The sequence below is a fragment of the Numida meleagris genome, chromosome 1 (assembly GCF_002078875.1).
Source record: "Numida meleagris isolate 19003 breed g44 Domestic line chromosome 1, NumMel1.0, whole genome shotgun sequence".
In the NCBI taxonomy this organism is placed as follows: Eukaryota; Metazoa; Chordata; class Aves; order Galliformes; family Numididae; genus Numida; species Numida meleagris.
The window spans coordinates 25232894-25251814 of NC_034409.1; the positions used below are offsets into that span (position 1 = coordinate 25232894).

Below are 18921 nucleotides of genomic sequence, written 5' to 3' on the forward strand. Positions count from 1 at the left end.
ACTGGTCTCAAAAGAAAGGCTTTAAACATTTCTGAAAATCTATTGGAATCTATTTGAATGATCTGCTCCAAACTGAATATTGAACGACCAAAGTAAAATGAAAGATAAGCATCTAATTGTATCAGATACATTTCTATTTATTGGATTTTAAAATTCTCTACAAGTAAACTTCACTACTCAGATTTGACATGCGGGCAAATTGAGGACAAGAAAGTAAAGGAATTTGTCATCATTAAGTATTTAAGTACACTTAGGTAATTGTCCTACTGCCTATTTCTTTAGCAGCACAACATATTTACTTGGGGAGAAAATCATAATCTTTTGCTGAGAAGAACCCTTCTGATCCAGGTTCTGAAACACAAATCAAGAATGTTTTACATGTTTTTTCTTGACAAATGAATGACATTGCTTTTTGTTTCTTTATTATGATATATTGTTTTTTTTCTTCATTACATGGGATTTGTTCACGTGACTTTCAAGGATAAAGAAGTCAGACAGTAGCTACTGTTAAACATTGTTTTATTGTATTATTTAATGTACATGCAGAATTTAAAAAAGTGTCAGTTATATCTGTAAGCATATAACAACAATGTAAATACCTCGGATCAGCAATGTATTTGGATGAGGGGCTAATAAATCTTAAGTGAACAGACATCTTTCAGGATACACGGTTTACATGGTAAATCAAGGTTTTCTTCAGAATGATCTTCCTCATAAAAAGATAAAATATTTCTTGTTTAAAATCTTACTTGGTTTCAATACTGAAAAAAGATCTATAATAGTACACTCTCCATTATGTACATAGAAAAACATAAAACTATATCCATACCAGTGTCTGTTTTAAATGCAAACAATAGTAGTTAATAGCTTTGTAACTTTTTGTGCACCTTTTCCCCTTTTCCCTCCCTCCCCCCCTCCCTTCCACCCCCATTAAAAAATGCAGCATTTCCTAAAGTTTTCAACGCTTTGGCAGAAATGCAACCGAAGGCACTCCCGTGTTAGGTAAAGCAATATGTGAAATATCAGCGCTAGATAAAAAAGCTGCAGGTGTACCAGACAGCTCCGTGCTCAATCCCAAGGGCCAAGTCCTGCCCTCTTGGGGGTCAAGGACTGGTTTGCAGTAGATGCCAACCGGAGCAGGCTCAGGCCCCAGGCTGGTTACAATAAAGCTGATCAGCCTCACAACTCTTTTTACAAAAGCTTCACACAAACCACATGAGGATACGGGTCGTATCTCTCAACACAGTACTATCACGAGGGCAAAAAGCTCCTGTAGGTCACAGCATCAGAACGTGTGGCAAGGGCTTTGCCTTGTAGGCCTTGCGCCTTGCTACGTAGGCCAGCTTGACACAACACCCTCCATTTAAGACTTCCTGATGTTGCAGAACAGCTAAAAACAGACAAACCCACAATGTGAAGTTTCTAAACCATCTCTCATGATGGATTAGTTTAGACTCAGCAAAGCGTCAATTCTTCTGAAAATAATGTGTGCTAGTGGCCTGCTGACTTCTGCTGATACGAAAGTTTTTTAAAGCTCATAGGAAAGTTCCTCTCAGAGGCAGCCCCTCCTTGGCATTTTGTGGCTTGTGTTTGGAACACCTTCATGTTTCTTGTAACTCGGGGTTATCTCTGGCATACTTGTGTACGAATACTCTGGAAAAAAAATGAAGCCTATGAGATAAGCACCTAAATGCTAGCTAAAGGATGTGTCGTAAGTCACAGTCAGGAAAACATTTCCATAATGACCAGTTTCTGTTTTCAAACTTCACTTTTCTTCTACAATTCTATTGAAGGGTGAGAAACAACTGGCTGCAAACTTCCAAGAAAGAATGAGATACGAAGGCACTAACAGAAGCCTTTTTATGGATGTGCAAAGCTTTCACATGTCAACGTCTCCAACCTGATGAAGAGTTAGTTTTTCAGGACGTGCATTAGTTAAGTAATTTGTTTACTTAACCAATGTATTCATAGTACACCATACCTGACCGTGACTGCAAATCGCTGTAGTCAACTGACAATACAATTGAAAAAGAACATTCTGCTGAAACCTGCCAGCTTGTCATGTCTATTCTGCTGCAGCAGCTCTACACTCTTTGGGCACAATAAAATGAATGGCATTACAGTGTTGGAAAGCATTTTTGTCATTCTTTGGTAACTCTGTGGATTTATCTTACAAGGAATGAACAGTGATATAAAAAGCCATCCAACAACGTTTCAGTCTCTGAATCGAACAGCCAGCAAAACGATATGCAGCTGTCATGGAAGAATAGCCATTTAAGGTTAGTTTGAAATGCAGATTGAAGAGAGAGGAAAAAAAATACGACAGGCAAGTAGTCCAGTAAGAATACATGGTAAAAAAAAGAAATTGAGCGAGTGATTTTTTGTTTTGGGCCAGTATATCCACCAGTTGCTGTACGTTGCCTTGGGAAACATGAAACTGGCACCAAAACACCCCAAACAACACAAAACTCCCACCCCCTCTCCAGGCTGACGGCACTTTTTGAAATGTCCTTCAAATCTCCTTCCGTACGGTGGCTCGGATGCTGCTGAACACCTTGCCCATAGCCTCAAACAGCGGGTCGCAGAATGTGTGGATGCAGATAGAATAGACACGGCTAATGCACTGGATCTCAATCAGGTAGCTCCTGATGCACGGCACCACCGCCCAGATGTGCAGGAATGACAAGATAGCAAAGTAGATGCCCCAGATGAGTGCCATGGGAATGCCAAAGATTGCTGACAGTAAGCGATAAAACCAGTATTTTGTTACAGTGAAGGTGGTAAAACTGGCCTTCCAAATCCCGTCAAAGCTGTGTGTTCCTTCTGGCTCAGCAATCACATCTTCAAAATCAATCTGCAGCAAAGAACACAAAAATCAGGTCAGTCAGACATCCTCATCAAGTGTGGAGTCCAGAAACCCCCTGTGTCAAAAGCAGTGATCGCGTCCCAACATGGGTCAACCCATTTTAAAATATGATCTAAGCCATGAATAAGTCTTGTCTTATTTTTTTCTCAGTGATTGTAAGTAAGCCTGAATGACTAGCTCAAAACTAGACATCTAACTTTTAGATGGAGAAGAATCATAGAATCATAGAATGGCCTGGGTTGAAAAGGACCTCAAAGATCATCGAGTTTCAACCCCCCTGCCGAGTGCAGGGTCGCCAACCACTAGACCAGGCTGCCCAGAGCCACATCCAGCCTGGCCTTGAATGCCTCCAGGGACAGGGAACTATCCAATCAACTGAACATTTTGTCCTCCTCTCCTGCAGCCTTAAGGGTAAGGAATGCCCTTAAGTCTACTAAAGAGATGAGCAAGGTGATAGAATCAACATGTTTTCATTGTCTAACTTAACCATCTCACATCTTCATAAATGGAACAAATGCAGTCACTGCTCTGACATTTTACACATCAGTAAAATGTGTTTTATTTGTCTGAATTTTTCCATCTTCCCTTATATAGTATTGCTGAATTTTGACAGTGAATAAATGTTGAGGGCATCTAAATATATACTTTGAAATAGGCTTAGATAACTGTTGATTGGCTGAAAAACAAAGTGCTGGATTTAGATCTGCCTAAGATGGAACTTCTCTTTATTGTGAAAGGGCGAGGGAGACTTCAATTTTATTAAACATAAAAAGGCTCTTCACATTAGAGCCATTTTGTTCTAACCTGCTCTGTTTATGTGATAACACTGCTTGTGAAAGACACGGTCAGGATAACGTATTAATATTTAGAAGGAACGCACTCTTCCACATATTTCATAGTTTTGAATATTATTCATAAATCGTTCACAAAGTCAGCTAAGGAAGCAGCACATTCCAGCATGCATATTTTACCCCTCTCTGTTGAAATATTGAGCTTTTTAGGAAGCCTAATTGTCATAACATTTCTATTAGAAAATTAACAGAATTACAGTGATAGTTCGGCTCTGTGTCACACAAGCATGTGTTTGATATAACCCACAGTACAGGATATTTAATTTAGTCAGCACAACAAACTGCATAGGTACTGCATACAACAGGAAAAAGGACACCATCAAATCATACCTCTGCAAGAAATGAAATGACTGTTTAAATTAGATGAAAGAAAAAAAGAAAATACATTCCTGGGACTGAATCCCAGTGTCCAACAATACCGGTGCCATAAGTGAAGAGCTACAGAAGCAGTCTAAGTATGATATGGGCCAGAGGTCTCAGGAACTCAGGCAACAGTACCTTAGCACGTTGGAAGGATGTGAACATAAATATACTCAGTGTATCACCTACGCTGTAGGAAAAGGCTTGAAAGAAGTGCATTTAAGATATAGAGTGAAGTAGAAAAAATCTCCTCCCTTTCTCTAATTGAGTTTTCAATTAGCTCCAAAAAAATTTCCAACTGACTACAAAGGGAAAAATATAAAATCACTCGAGTTTGCAGTTTTCTCAACAAAATATAATTTCAGAGCAACACTGTACAGTTTAGGGGCAGTTTACCTGAAGAGCTTGAAAGTCCTTGTGAGGAAATTTCTGTATCAGATGTGGTATCAGACATCTTGAATGCCTAATGCCATGCAGGTTTAATTCATTGTATTACTGGGCCTCAACGTCACTATGCCTGCTCTGGCCAGTGCATCTCTCCAGAATCAGATAAAACAAACTGTAAACCCTCTGTTCTTTATCTGCTGCTTTATCTTAATGAGGCTTTAGTGATTTGAAAGTGACCCATGATTCTTCTGGATGAAAATTCATGATCATCATCACACCTTAAGTTAGCATTTGGATTGAAATTCTGTCTCTACAGAAATGAAGAGCAGGATCTGCTCTGGCTGAGTACCCGTGCACTTCTCCATAAAGGCATGCAGAGATTGAAGTCTGTCTGGAATTTCTGAAACTGAACAAAGTAATTTTAAAATAATAGCTACAAAAGGGGAAAATGAAAGAGAGATGGAATGACAATTCTCTTCTGCACTCCTTCTACATGCACAAAACGGTCTACGCTTCTGTAGGTCACACACGTGACTTTTTGGTACAAATCTTGGAAAATATTTTCAAGGAAATGGGTGTAGAAAAACAGCATATATGACACTACATCCAGTGCTGAATGAAGACGGGAAATTTGAAATTATTTGGGCTCTGTAATTTCAGTGTAGGCAACACTGAAGCTCTGGTAGAAATCACTCTGATTCTAGGAAAGGCTCTACAGACAATAATATGTTCTATATTTTCATTGTGGCCTGATTTAGATACAAAGGCTCATGTCTGGAGACTAAATAACTGACACAATATTAGCTTTATGAAGTACATTGGCCATAAAATACTTACATGAATTGCTCATTAGAGTTAGCTGCTGTTCACAGCAAGAAACCTTCCAGGATGTATTGTGGTCTTGTGTATCAAATGAAACAATTAGATGTCCTTGTATCAATTACTGGATTTCAGGGTTGCATTACAACAGAAAGAAGAAGAAAAGGTTGTAGATATATATATAGAGAGGTCAATATTATCTTCTGATGATGGTATCTAATTGTCTTATATCTATTCTAAAAAAAAGTTTGCAAGAACTGCATATTATTCATTGAAATCAGTCTTATTCAACTGAGTGCACATGTCGGAAACATGTATGCCTAATTTTATTTGCTTTTTGAAATATACCAGCAAGCATGTTTACGGTATCTGTTCCTGCAGCTATTCAACAGCAAGCTTTTCGTTGTAGCCCATATCACACAGTTACTCATTTTCAAGGCAATGGGTGCTCTTGGCTTATTATCACCATTAGCCTTGAAATCAGATTACAATATGCAGATGATGACAAAAAAGGAAGATGACTTCAGCAATAGAAAGTAGACTCTCAGAAAATGATACTACACAAAGACTTCATTTTTTTCTCATAGGTTTCACATAGCTCTCATATTCCAAAACTTCTGGTAATTTATTGAGTGCTTCCCACCAGCTGATGCTGTGATAACTGGCAGAGACAGTTTGTGCACATAGCTATCAAACAGCAGTTCAGTGCACCAAGGGCTATTCAGGGTTGTGCCTAAAGTCTTTTTATTTGGCTCAGCTACAGCAGAGTCTATCTTGTGTCTTTTCAGCTAGCTGATAAGGGAAATGTTAAATCACCAGGAAAGCTGCTTTGCATGGAGCTCTATCAGCTTTTTCATGGTTACATGTTTAGCTAAGTGGGACCTATTTTTATCTGCAAAGAATGTTTTTGACACGTAAAAAGAAACTGTAAGTTAATGTAAATCTCCTAGAACTTTCCAAATGAATAGTAAGACTGCCTGTAATTCGATTCCTTTAAAATAATTAATTATAGTAAACAATTTACTGAAAAATGGAAGCTGTTAAACTCAACAGTTTTCAAATCATATAGTAAATTTTCTATGATGGTGATTCTCAAAAGCAGATGGTTGTGTACCTCAGGATGTTCAGAGAGTTAATCCTGGGGAGCCAACAAAAGAATCAGACCACAACACATTTCCAGATGGACTGCGCTGTCCTCATTCCAGGAGTTGATGCTAATATTAGAACATTCATGATATAGCCTTGGCCAGGGTTTCTGAACTCAAATCAGACACAGTTGTCCTAAAAGTACTTAAGAATCAACCTGTCTGTGAGACAGCAATAACAGCACATTCATGCCACCAATAGTCATCAAGAGTTGGTGGAGTACATTGTCGGAGTAATTTTAACAGTGCTATGGGCATTTCTAGCAATGCATACAGATGGTGCTATGAGGGCTATACCCAATGTGTCACCACCGTGCATTTTCCATTTTGTTATTCCTCAAGTTCCGTGTTCCCCAATGCTCCACTTTGAATAAGGAAGATATCAAACTGAACTTGAGAGTGAAAGGACAGAAAGGCAGCCAGGCAGCTCTAAAAAACTCTCAGATAAACATAGTATTAAAGTGAGTCTGTTGTCTGTCTACAGGCCACAATGATCTTATGAAATTACATATAAGTCAAGAGAGTCCAGCTACAATGGGAATGCAGTACTGTCCAAAATTAGGCTTACTCTGAACAGTACAGAGCCTAAATCAAGACAGGCAGTGAATTGAGGTAATCTGGGTTCTTCCACACTCAGCTGCTAACAGATCACATATGAATCCCCTGGCTGGGAATGGTTCCAATTGTTTCACTGTTCAGGCAGTATAGATAACTCCCCACACTGCAGGAACTCGGATATCACCCAGATTCTTCCTGCACTGAACCACTCCCACGAAAGATCCTGTTTTTAACTCACAGGGATCCGCCATAAGCAGCATGGAGAATAGGTGGATAGATGTGCTTTGTCTTGCTAAGGGTTATAATTCATTCTGTTATACCATCCTCAGCCTCTTCTATCGTTCTCCTCTGTATTTCAGTCCAGCAGCACTCAGCAATAGTGAGAGTCATCAGGCTGATAACAGGAGTCCAAATGAACTAAGTAAAGTAAAAATAGGAGTGACGGGAGAAAGAGAGGTGGCCAGAAATGGGATTGTAGGGAAGAAAGACACTTTGCAGTTCTCCACTGATTTCTGGAAACGGACCTAACAGGCTCGCAAGGATAAGATAGATACCTTCATTTAGGATACTTTCAAAACTCCACTTTTACCAAAGAATCAAGTACATGTAAACCTGTGACGGATTCTGTTTCATTCACATGAAGACATACTTAGGTTAGCCATAGGTCCTGCCCTAAAGGTTGCATACTCAGTGTGTTTGTTCCTTTAGGGCTGTCAGGGTGTGCTGTGAAATAACTGTGAGTTATTTGCTAGGCTAATGAAAATACAGGCACGTTTACTTGTGACAAGGGGAGAAGCAAAGGAAATTTGTTGCGACCCTTTACAGGACGCCAATAATTCACAACAGCCTCCCGCTTCACCCAGAGCTATTAAACACTATTAACTTCTGTTCCATGCCTACAATACACTTCCTGACTTCAGCTATTCTTTGTTTCCTACTATTCAGCTTGCTAAAGCCAGTTTTTACATTGCTTGAAGCTTTTGTCTGATTCTGCTGTGAGAATTATTGTAGCTTCTTTTGCTCTACATGTGTTTATTGAATTTTTATCAGGAAATTAAGGAATCTGCTTTCATTCTTAAAGATACTTATTTATAACAAAGGGAAATGGTATGGAAAATTTTCTTTGTTTTCAAAGCCTGTTTAAAGCAAATACCTATTAATTTAAAAAGCTTAACATTATGAAGTTATTGTTTTTCTAAGAAACACAACAACAAAACAACCAAAAAAACAGACAAAAAATCCCAACAGCTGCGTCATGAATATATGCCTTATACATGAAAATAGTTGTTACATATGAAAATAGCAGACCATGTCACGTTGGTCCCTATGAATCATAATCTGGCAGGCTGTAAAGGTGTGTCAAACCCCATCCTCAAACTGCCTACATAACAATTACGTTTCTCCTCAAAATTTGTTCTTTGAGGTATCAATTCCATTGAAAATTTACTGTGCTGAGTCTATCAGAAATATATACGTATATATTAAGGCCATCAGCATTTTATGGAGGCTTTGGCCTAAGCCACATTTCTGTGAGTGTAACTACAATTACTCAAATTGCTACGTGCATTGACTGTGTGCTGCTGCTGCGGTCCCGTTACCCATCCTGCAGAGGCTGGCACCACTGGGGATGAACTCAACCAGGAGCCCAGCATGTCGATGTTTCTGAGTGCCATCAATATCTTCTGGAGTCAGTGAAAAGACACCCGGGTCCTTATCGCATCTCTTCTGATTGATCACTGCTATCTCCATTGGGCAAACCACTTAAATGTATGCACAACCTGTAAAATGGGAACTGTCTCGCTGATGTCAATATGCTTAAAAATCGTGCCAGACAAGGGCTATAGCCAAGGCAGACTGAAAGTTGGTTCTTTGATGAATAATTTACATACATGTAAATATGTTTATACCTTAAAAAAGTTCACACAAGCATAACTCCTTCTGTTACCCTAGGTGATGGCATGGGTGAATGCACAACATGAGCGTCCAGCTGTACCCAGAATTGAGCGAGGTTCCATCACGGGATTTTGACCATCATTATGTGTTCAAACTGACCAATGACATTTCACTAGATTTCCTTTCTCCTTGTGTCTACTTCCCATCACACTGCAAGAACTGAGCGTTCTGCCTGCAGATCTCTTGATGGAGAGAGTGCAACTTTCCTGAATACTACAGAGAATGCTGAAAAAGCAAACCATGCTTTAACAAACGAGAGTACTCATGTTGGAAAACAGAGTGAAGGACTACAGTTCTCTGGCTAGAGAAGAAAATCATGTCCTGTCAGGAACGACCACTACTGCACTACTGCACTACTGCAATTACTGCAAGTAACAAACATTCAATGGATTGTGAGCAATTTAATATAATGTCATGACTTAGAAAAGAGTAATGACTGCAAGATCACCATTTCACAAACTGAAGATCAATGAAAACTGCCAAAATTTGGTAATAATTACCAAGAGAACAAACTCTGACCATGCTGAATTACTGATTACATACCAGGAAAGCGCTTGTGATGGGCTCTGTCTTAGAAGACGGGCTCATCTAAATCTGCTGAAGTATTCATGGGAAAAAAGTTGCTGTGGCTCTGGGTCAGCACTGAAGCAAGGAGGCATCATTCAGAGATCTCACTTGCCTGTGCTTCTTAGTATAGTCCAGCAGAAGGAAAGAATAGCAGCTTCAAGGAGACATCTGCATTCCTCTTAAACACAGCTAAGCTTCCTGTGCAGGTGGGGATATCACATCAGTCAGTTCCATGGAAAATAGTTTGCTGCTGTCAGTGAGCAGTCAGAAAACAAAGTGGCTGTTCTCATCCCTGGAAACTGGGCTGCTGGGAGGTGGTTGCAATTTTCCCCGAATGAAACTCTTACAAAGCTTTCTTCGTCTTATTATTTGTTTCATGTTCCACAGTTTCACCTCATTTGATGCTGCTACTTTAGTATAGAACTCTGATACATCTCTGTGTATGTGCATGCACATATGTTCGTCTGTGCCTGTATGTTTAAAGATGCATACTCATTGATTTGAACAGTGGGGTGGAATTTGGATGATACTAAAATAATGAGAGTTCTTTTATTAATTCTTCTGGGATCTGGAATTAACCAGGATTCAGAAACATTAATAAAAGTAAAGGTATTCTCTAAACAGATTTTTAGATGATTATGTTGCCTTCCTTTGGTGGTTTTACAGACCTGACATTACGTTCATAAACTGTCTTAAGCCTTTTTAGAGCATGCTCTAGCTTCAGGCCTCCTATGGACACTAATGGGAAATGGAACTACAGTGACCTTGGACTTCTTAGTAGCACATGGAGAGAGATAGGCACCTTCATTAGGGTGCTTAGATCTAGAATTGATTTCTTTTCTTTCTGTCATTTTTATGGGAGTCTAATGAAAGAAGACTCTTAACTATGTATACTACCCAAATACATATTCCTGTTAATTGCTGCAATTATTTTAGCAAGTCTGTGTGACTTCACTTCCTTCATTTTTGTCTGGATTGCTTACCGCTGACAGTGAGCATGAAGTATGCCCAGCTACCTCTCTGTTACTCTAGGGATTGGCCTCTGCATTTCTTCTTTTAGAAAGTTCTCTTTGTACTGGAAGATCTTAAGTTACTGACCCTTAAATATGAAGCAACTATTTCTTTAATATTTCATAAAGATCAAGAAATCTTGATATTTCACTGGTCTACAGTTACAGTCTTATCATAAACTGCACTGGAAAAGAGATGAATGAAACTGGATTTCCTAAAATGATAGGAGATTTTGAGACTGAAGTCTACAGGAGATATTAACTTGGTCTTGAGGGAAACCTGAATGTGTTTTTATAGTATTTGTTTGAGTTCTGAAAAGCTGTTTTACAGCTTACAGAGGAAGTGCTGCAACCCTTCTATGAGGCTTCCCTGGCTTCTTGGAAACTCTGAGTTACGTTCAGCACAGCAGGATTTTGGACAGGGAATGTGATGCTTTCACCTTTAGCTGAAGTAGTATCATCTTCTCACTTCTTATTTGAGGAGCTGAATTTAACAGTTCCCATTTATTTGAAATGGAAGTATGTGGGTCAGATAAGTAGAATACAGACATGCCTAACTGAACAGCTCCACTAGCATCTATAGCATAACTCCTTGACTATCATTAATAAAATAGGGTGTGAACATCATCAGCTGATGTATTCACTAGAGGGGGCATAGTGGTACTGAGACTGTCCTTGTAAATACTAAACTGATGACATAATTTTGACAAGAATAATACAGCATAAAATTAGAAGTTAGTTTTGAGACTATTAAAAAGCATTTTCATAAGAAATTTCCTAGAAAATTTAAAGATACTTGCAGAGTATCTTTACTCTGGCCCTCCAAGCAATCAAATAAATTTAATGGCATAACTTATCTTCAAAATAAGAAAAAAAATCTCTTTAGTTCTAGATGCTTTTTATTAAAAATATTTGGAAAAGGCAAATGGCAGTTCTAGATCAAACAGCTCAAAAAAGTCAGTTGTTGATGTAGATTTCATCCCACTGCCTATTTATTACGAAGATATTTGATGACAGTGGGAAATAGAAACCTGAGTTTAGAGCTATATTTCTCTTCAACTTTCCAAACATCTCAAGTTTTATCGATTCATCCATGTTCATTTGTATTTTTTTCTTCTCTGTTGCTTAAAATACACCAAAGATCAAATTCTCACTGGGGATCTCATGGACAAACAGCTCTATCACACACACTTTCCCTGTTCCCACTGGAGAGTTTTAGATTTCAGTACTTTTCTCAGTATTAGACATCCTTACTTTCTGCAGTGGAGATGGTATATCTATCCATATATTGGGCTAAAAATTCTAAAATGAATTCAAATTCTTCTTAAAATTTTCTAACATATAATCGTATGTTAGAAAATGTTATCATAATCGTAAACTCAACGTATAATGTTGAATTTTACAGAATGAAAAATATTTGTCTTCTCTGAATACGAGGTAGTGTGCTATAAATTCTAACAAAAGGAACAACCATGCTGAATAGTTGGCTCTTTCCCCACTGTCATCAAGTGAACATTTTCCTATGGAGTTATAAGTCACATTCATCATGTTAAGCAAGAAGGCTTTAACAATACTACAAGCTTAAAGACAAACACTTTTGTTGGAGATTTGAGACTTGATTAGAACAAATTCAATTACTATCTGTAATATTATGGATATCCAAAAATTCCATGTGTAACAATCTGGAAACTCCTAATCCTTGTGCAAGGAATCTGTGTTTTGGAATTCTTGGCCCTCACTCTGTTCCCCCACAAACTGGCCTTTCTAACAACTTGAGCTTTAATCTCTGAATCCTACACTAGCCTTGGAGGAAATAGCTGGAACAGAATTGTATCATGCAGATAGCGAAACACTGAAATAGTGCTGTGTTTTAAAATCTGAAGCCCACAGCTGGACATTAGTATGGTGCAAAGTTTAAGAATCATCTCCTTTAAATGCAGTTGTGACATGACCAAACTGCACGTGTTACCAAATGGAGAGAGACAACACACTCTGGGAGAACCACTCATCCTATCCTATGGTTAGGCCTGTGACGTAAATCTTCCTGTGAAGGGTGCTCAAGTATCTGAAAGGCAGAAGTTCTGTCCTCCCACACTGTCACACCAGAGTGACAGCCCTCAGCGCCTTACCCTTCCTACCTCAACTAACACAATGGGGACAGCACCCACTTTCCTTCCAATAGGCTCCCAGGCCTGGAGGTGTGAGGTGTGGCCTAGTTGGCTCTCTGCGCACTTGCACTGTGCTCAGCACAACAGTGAGTGACTGCAGTTGTGAAGGATTAAGTAAATAAAATTGCAAATTGATCTTTTTTTTTTTCATTTATTAGAAAGTTTTAGAAGTTGTAAGTTGCTTTAAGCGTGGCTCAAAATGGCTGAGCAACGCTGTGCTCCCTAATGCCTACATCATGGTGTTGTGGTATTTGTCAAGATCTGACTAGAAATTCCAGACTCATCCTTGCAGTGAGCGGAGCTGCCCTTAACTGCATTGGCTTTAAGTAAGAAGGCAGGATCACAACTTTTTAAAGCTTGGTACAAAAGTTCCACATTGCTACATCTGTAGCCAAGTACTGAATTTTTTTTTTTTTTTTTTTTTTTTTTTTTTTTTTTTCAGAGAAAAGGGCACTTACGCAACAGCAGCAGATAGACACCACTTGTTAAAAACAAAATAGTAATAATTATGTTCTGGATGGTAGAGCAGTACCGTAGCACAACACTATAGGAAAGAACTGTAATCAGATGTGACCACATGTTTGATCCTCACTAGTCCAGAAGGAGTAGAGTTTGCTGGGCTGCGTGCCTGGTCCATTCCCATCCTGAGCAAGGAGCAAGGAAGCACTGAGAAGCACAAGCCAGCCTCCCCAAGGGCTGCAGGAAAGCAGCCTCCTATGTTTCCTCCTAATTCAACAAACTCTGCAGCCTTGGCCACATAGACTTTGAAACTTTGAACTGCAAAGAGCTGAAAGGCTGTAATTCTAGCCATAATCTGGAAAACACAAATATTGCATTGGAAAACAGGAAGAGCAAAGACTGAGAAAGACCTGAAAGAGAACTTCAGGCAACTTTATGTGAAGCCTAGGCCAATGGGGGAGGGAATGATAAATGAGAAAAAAAAACCCACAATAATATTTATATTCTGCCTGTTCCATCTCAACACATAAATATAAGCAGTGGAATAGAAGTCTAGAATGGAATCTGCCATGTGAAATAGATATAACTTTGAGGCAAATAGCTGTACAATCATCAAAATGACTCTCAGAGTTCCTCGGTGCACAGAGGCTACTTCTCCATTGCTAGATTCCTATTTTGCTTTCTTTTTGACCAGACAACCCCAGAAGCTAGTGTCTCAAGGAACAGGACCATGCTGCATGTTGTCAGCATCCCAAGGTGACACACAAGGACAGCCATATGAGGAAGAAACTCCTTCCTTTCTGCTCCCTGCTGAAGGAATTAGAACAGGACGGAAACTCTAGTGGTCTTCCTAGACTGTGCTTCCTCCTGCATGGAGCTGCCAACAGCTTTGAATGTGGACCTCAGCTTTCACACCACAATGTCAGTAAATCCCCATTTCCATCCCTTTCTGAATACAGAGACAGTCACCTTCCTCACCTTTCTAGAAACCTGACACAGCACTTAGTGTCCACTTAATATCTAGTCTGAAAATAAAAAGTAGGTGAGGTCACAATAACTGGTACAAACCTGCCTCAAAAATTTAATTTTTATTTAAGGGTCTGGATCAGGTCTTTCCCTCTTGCCTGGATTGCTCCCCTGCTGCTGCCTGCCCCATTTATCTGCTGCAGACAAAGCTGGAGACGCTCTGTGTTGCACTCCAGGGGAACGTGCACTGCTTCTTACAAGCAAGTGTTATTTTTAAAGTGTGCTATGGGAAGTATTTGAATGCAGCCAACACTGAGGCCTTTTAAAGAGCTGCTTACAGAGCAGATTCCTCATTCTCTGTCTAATCATTTCTATTTCATGGTTGACTGACTTGTCCCTAGTTTCCATGCTATTGTGTCTCATAGTCAAGTGGCAAGAAATGCATTAAATGCTGGTTACAAAGCAGAAGGTTCTGAATCTAGAAAAAGGCAATGGCTCTAAACAAAAATGAGCTAAACCTGGGGCATGCTTCAGGCCTCAGAACACCCCTGAACAATATTTTTATGTCTTCCAGTACCCAGCTGAGAGTGAAGACTCCTGTTATCCAGGTACATTTTTTACACTCTCCAGATAATATGATGGAAGAGGTCACAGACTGATGGCTAAGGTAGGAACTGAATCTTTGTCTTCTCCCCAGTCAGAGTCTGCCCCCTAGGAACTGGATCTAGACTTTGCGGATACTTCTAATCTGCTGAACTTGAAAGCAGTGTCTAAATAAACTCAAACTGTGGCAAAATTCCTTTCTGTATTGGCAAGGTTGGACCCAGCTACAAAATACTTACACAAATCAAAGTGATTCTTATTTATCCTTGTGATAAGATGGGAAAATGTTGCTTTGAGTTGTCCACTTTAAAAAAAAATGCTCCTGTTTTATAATGCAAAATGGATATTGTCTGGTTTACACTCATTTTGGTACATCACTGTGTCTTGATGTGCTTCTGTGCACTACCAGGAGCTCATGGATACAAGACATGGTACCACTATTCTGGCTGCTTTCTGGCTCCCAATGAGTGCATTTGATGGTCCGCGATTATCTTGGAGAGACATAGCAAAAAGCTTGATTTTTCCATTCCTACAATTCTTATTCTTCAAATGTCTTTTGGATTATTGAATCTATCAAACTAACTTTCTTATTCATTGCCCCTGGAAGAGGCAGAGAAAGCAGGACAGGCTCTGCATGCCACTTCTTTTATGTCCATTAGGAGTTTTTTCCACCAGCAGCCTGCTTCTTGTCCCAGCAGGATCTTTCTCTCCTAGGCTAAGTCTGGACACTCGAATTCCGGCCTGCCTGGGGGCTGTGACTCATCCTTGGAAGGTCTGGTTGCTTTGGGGACTCCTTCTGTTGATGTACGCAATGAGCCATGAGGAAGCTTCTCCAGCTCCTACATTCCAGCTACCCAGCTGCTCCCCCGAGGGAGGCAGATAAAAGAATTGTTCTCTCCTTCCTAACATCTAGCACTTTAATGGAAGTTTTGTACCACTAGGCAGTGATTTTTTTTTTCCAAATGGAAATGTCATTCCTTTTCTTTCTAAATCTTGGACAATGGCTCTCTAATCAAAGAGACAGCCCAAACTCCTATTCTTGATCCATCAACATGACCAGTCATACTCAGCACCTCCGACCTATTTTGAAGTCAGTGGAATTTGAGGTTACTCAAGAGCTTTCTGTATTGTCTGCACATGGCACAAATCATGCTCCTGACATACATTTAGGAACTGGATTCCAACCTTTTTACCATCTGGAAACAAGATGACATGCATCTTTTTTAAAAAATAGGTCTTCCTGCCCAACAGCCCCAGTGCTCAGGGAGCCTATGCCGGGCACGGAGCACTCCAGAGGCTTTCTCACCCGCTGCGACTGACTGGGCAGCCCTTGGCTTTGGTAGGTCCTAGCGCGCTCAGGTGGCAGTGTCCCTGGTTTTCACACGTACAGCATAAAATTCTCCCACTAAGAGAAAAATCAGCCCAGTGATTTTTCTGATTAAAGTGAGTCCAAGCAAAAATCTCCGTCACTCCAGATTTGTCAAAACTGTACAACTGAGCTAAAAACCAGGAAAAAACTCTAGAAAGGGGTACCGTCATTTTTTTTTGCCTAGCTTCCTTTGCTTATTTCCTGAGAGAGGGAAAAACAGCACGGAAACGAATACGAACCGAACCAAGCAAACGAACCCAAACCACCTCTGCAGCCGCTTGGCCGAGGCCGACCCATCCCGCAGCTCAGCCGGGCTGGGGCCGCCTGCTCTGGGTCCGCAGCCGCGGGAACACGGCTCAGGGCAGCGCAGCTCGGAGCCTCCCCTCTCGCTTCAATTTCGAAAAGAAATTGCGAGCTGCCTCCTCCCTCCCGCAGCAGGTGGAGGGAAGCGGTCCTCCCGCCCCGGCCGCTCACCTTCACCACGTCGTCGTTGAGGTGCTTGGGGTCGCGGTTGACCAGGTCGATCTCCTTGGTGTGCACGTCGTGCACCGCCTTCTCGCTCAGCTCGTCTGCCATCATCTTGTTGTTGGGCTTGTAGATGTTGCCCTGCTCCCTGACGGGCGCCGCGTACAGAAAGCCCTGCGGGAGGGAAAGCGGCCGGAGGGCAGAGCCGGCGGGGAGGGAGGGAAGGAGGGAAGGAGGCAGGGCGGGCTGGGGGCGGCCCCGGTCCCGCGGGGAGCGCGGCGCGGAGCGGCGAGCGGCAGCCCGGGCTATTTAACGGCGGCGCGGGGCGCTCACCACACCCCGTGCCCGGCGCTGCGCCCGCTCGCACGGCCTCCGCCAGGCGTCCCCGCCGCGGGAGGCGCTGCCACCCGCCGTCACCCACAGCCCGCCCGGAGAGGCGGCGCGGCCCCGGCACCCTGCGCCGGAGATGGTGCAGCGGGACCCCCCGCGCCGCGCCCCGCGTGTCCCGCCTTCGGTTTGCCGCCCTCACCGTGTGGCCTCGCCCCGCAGCTCCGGCCCAACTGGAAGCGGCCGAGCCGCCCGCGACCCCCTGCCCGCCCTCCGTCCCGTCCTGTCACATCCCGTCCCGTCCCGTTCTCCGCAGCCCCGCTCCCCGTCCCGTCCCGCCGCGCCGCAGAGCGGCGAGCGCGGGTCGGGCGCCGGCAGCAGCCCTGCTGTGCCCCCCGGGCCGCCCTACCTCCGAGTCCACGTATTTGGTCCCGGACATGCTGCCCCGGCGCTGCCGCAGGTTGCTCTGCGCTATAACTCGGAGGAGCGGAGGCAGGAGGATCCCGCTCGGCGGAGCGGCCAGCCAGAGGGAGGGAGGCGGCTGGCGGCCGGCCAGGGGCTGCTCCCCGCCTCGGGCCGGGGCTGATGACAAGCGGCGGAGCGGCCCGGCATCGCGCAGCGCGCCCGGGAGCGGCTCGCGGTGGGAGGGGAAAGCGGCCCGGCCTCGGCGACCTGCGGCGGGCGGGATGCCCCGGCTGCCTGGGCAGCAGCAGCGACGGCGACAGCATCCACAGCGACGACGACCGGGGCCGCCCTGCCCTGCTCGGCCCGTCCCCGGCAGCGGGTCCCCGCCGCTGGGCAGCGGGGGGCGGCGGTGCACTCGTGTGGCAGAGTCCCGGGAGAAGGGGGCCGTGGGGGCTGGGAAGAGATGAGGAGTTGGAAAACTTGAGCAGCGCTGCCCGAGAGAGGCGCTGATAGGACCCCCCTCCTCTGACAATGGTCCTGACACTGTCCCAGGAACAAATGGGGAAACATGGACATCCTCGGGTTGAAGAGAAAGAAATTTTCTCAACTGGTTCATTTCAAAACTATGCAAATATTTAACAGTCCCTCATGCTAACTGTACTGTATTTTTCCTGGGAGGAGGCTGACCCATGTCCACCGCTCATGTTAACCGCTGGGACTTCACTTTGAGAGGTGCGGTGTGACACTGGTGTTTGGCCGTGCGCTGTTCTCAGGGCCTCTCATAAGCCTAGGGGCGTACATAAGGGGAAAATCTGTAGAGATCCATTACTGGGTCCAGCATGGTCCAGGGCACAGCTGCTGTACACAGCACTGTATATCTAAAACCCCAAGTCACATTCAGCCCTTTTTTAAACATTTATTTTATTTTTATTTTTGCAGCCGTTGTTTTTCTCTTAGTAAGTCAGAGCGTGGCGTTAGATTTATAGCATTAACAGGAAAATGGGGACCTTAGTGTTACGCCAGCAAGCACAGAATTACAGCAAGAGGAGTAGAACAGCCTTAATGCAGTGTATTCAGCTTTGGCAGTTCAACAGAGAAGACCTTAAACAGGCCATTGGATGTGATGACGAAGGCTTGGTAAATGTAAATAAATGCACCTGTTGGGGATGCAGCCTGTGTAGTTCTGATATGGCCATCAGGGAACAGTGAACTTTAAGTGTTTTTATTGCTCCTAAACTTTAGAACTGTGGACGGATGTTTTCCAGCTTTTCAAGTTAGTCGTCATTTTTAGAAGCACTTTTTTTAACTGACATGATAACTCACTTAGGCCATCCTTAAAATATCCACAACTGCCCAAACACTTGAGTATGTGCGTAAAAGCAAATGTATGGACTGAAAGACTGTTTCTAGGATTTTTCTATTCATCTGAAAAAGAAAAACAATAACTAAAAAAATACCCCCTTCTCCTCATTACAGTTACAGTTTTTGTATCTAGAAAAGCTTCGTATCTAGTCAGCGTCCTGCACATACATCAGAAGATTGTAGAATGCCTTGGGCTGGAAGGGGCCCATCCCATTCCAATTCCTCTGCTGTGGGCAAGGCTGCCACCCACCAGCTCAGGCTGTTCAGGGCCCCATCCAGCC

The 18921-nt window shown here is 42.6% G+C and overlaps 1 protein-coding gene across 1 annotated transcript; it reads right to left on the minus strand.

Moving 5' to 3' along the window:
- CAV1 (caveolin 1) lies at positions 503 to 17444 on the minus strand. The gene is made up of 3 exons (XM_021384875.1): positions 17283 to 17444; positions 16556 to 16720; positions 503 to 2854 (listed from the first exon to the last, which is right to left on the minus strand). The coding sequence occupies exons 1-3, from the start codon at positions 17310 to 17312 to the stop codon at positions 2513 to 2515; spliced, it is 537 nt and encodes a 178-aa protein (XP_021240550.1). The 5' UTR covers positions 17313 to 17444; the 3' UTR covers positions 503 to 2512.

Coding starts and splice junctions, on each gene's coding strand:
- CAV1 (XM_021384875.1), bottom strand. CDS start 17,312: ATGTCCGGGACCAAATACGTGGACTCGGAG. Junction 16,721..17,282: donor CCAAATACGTGGACTCGGAG/GTAGGGCGGCCC, acceptor TCCCTCCCGCAG/GGCTTTCTGTACGCGGCGCC. Junction 2,855..16,555: donor TCAACGACGACGTGGTGAAG/GTGAGCGGCCGG, acceptor TCTTTGCTGCAG/ATTGATTTTGAAGATGTGAT.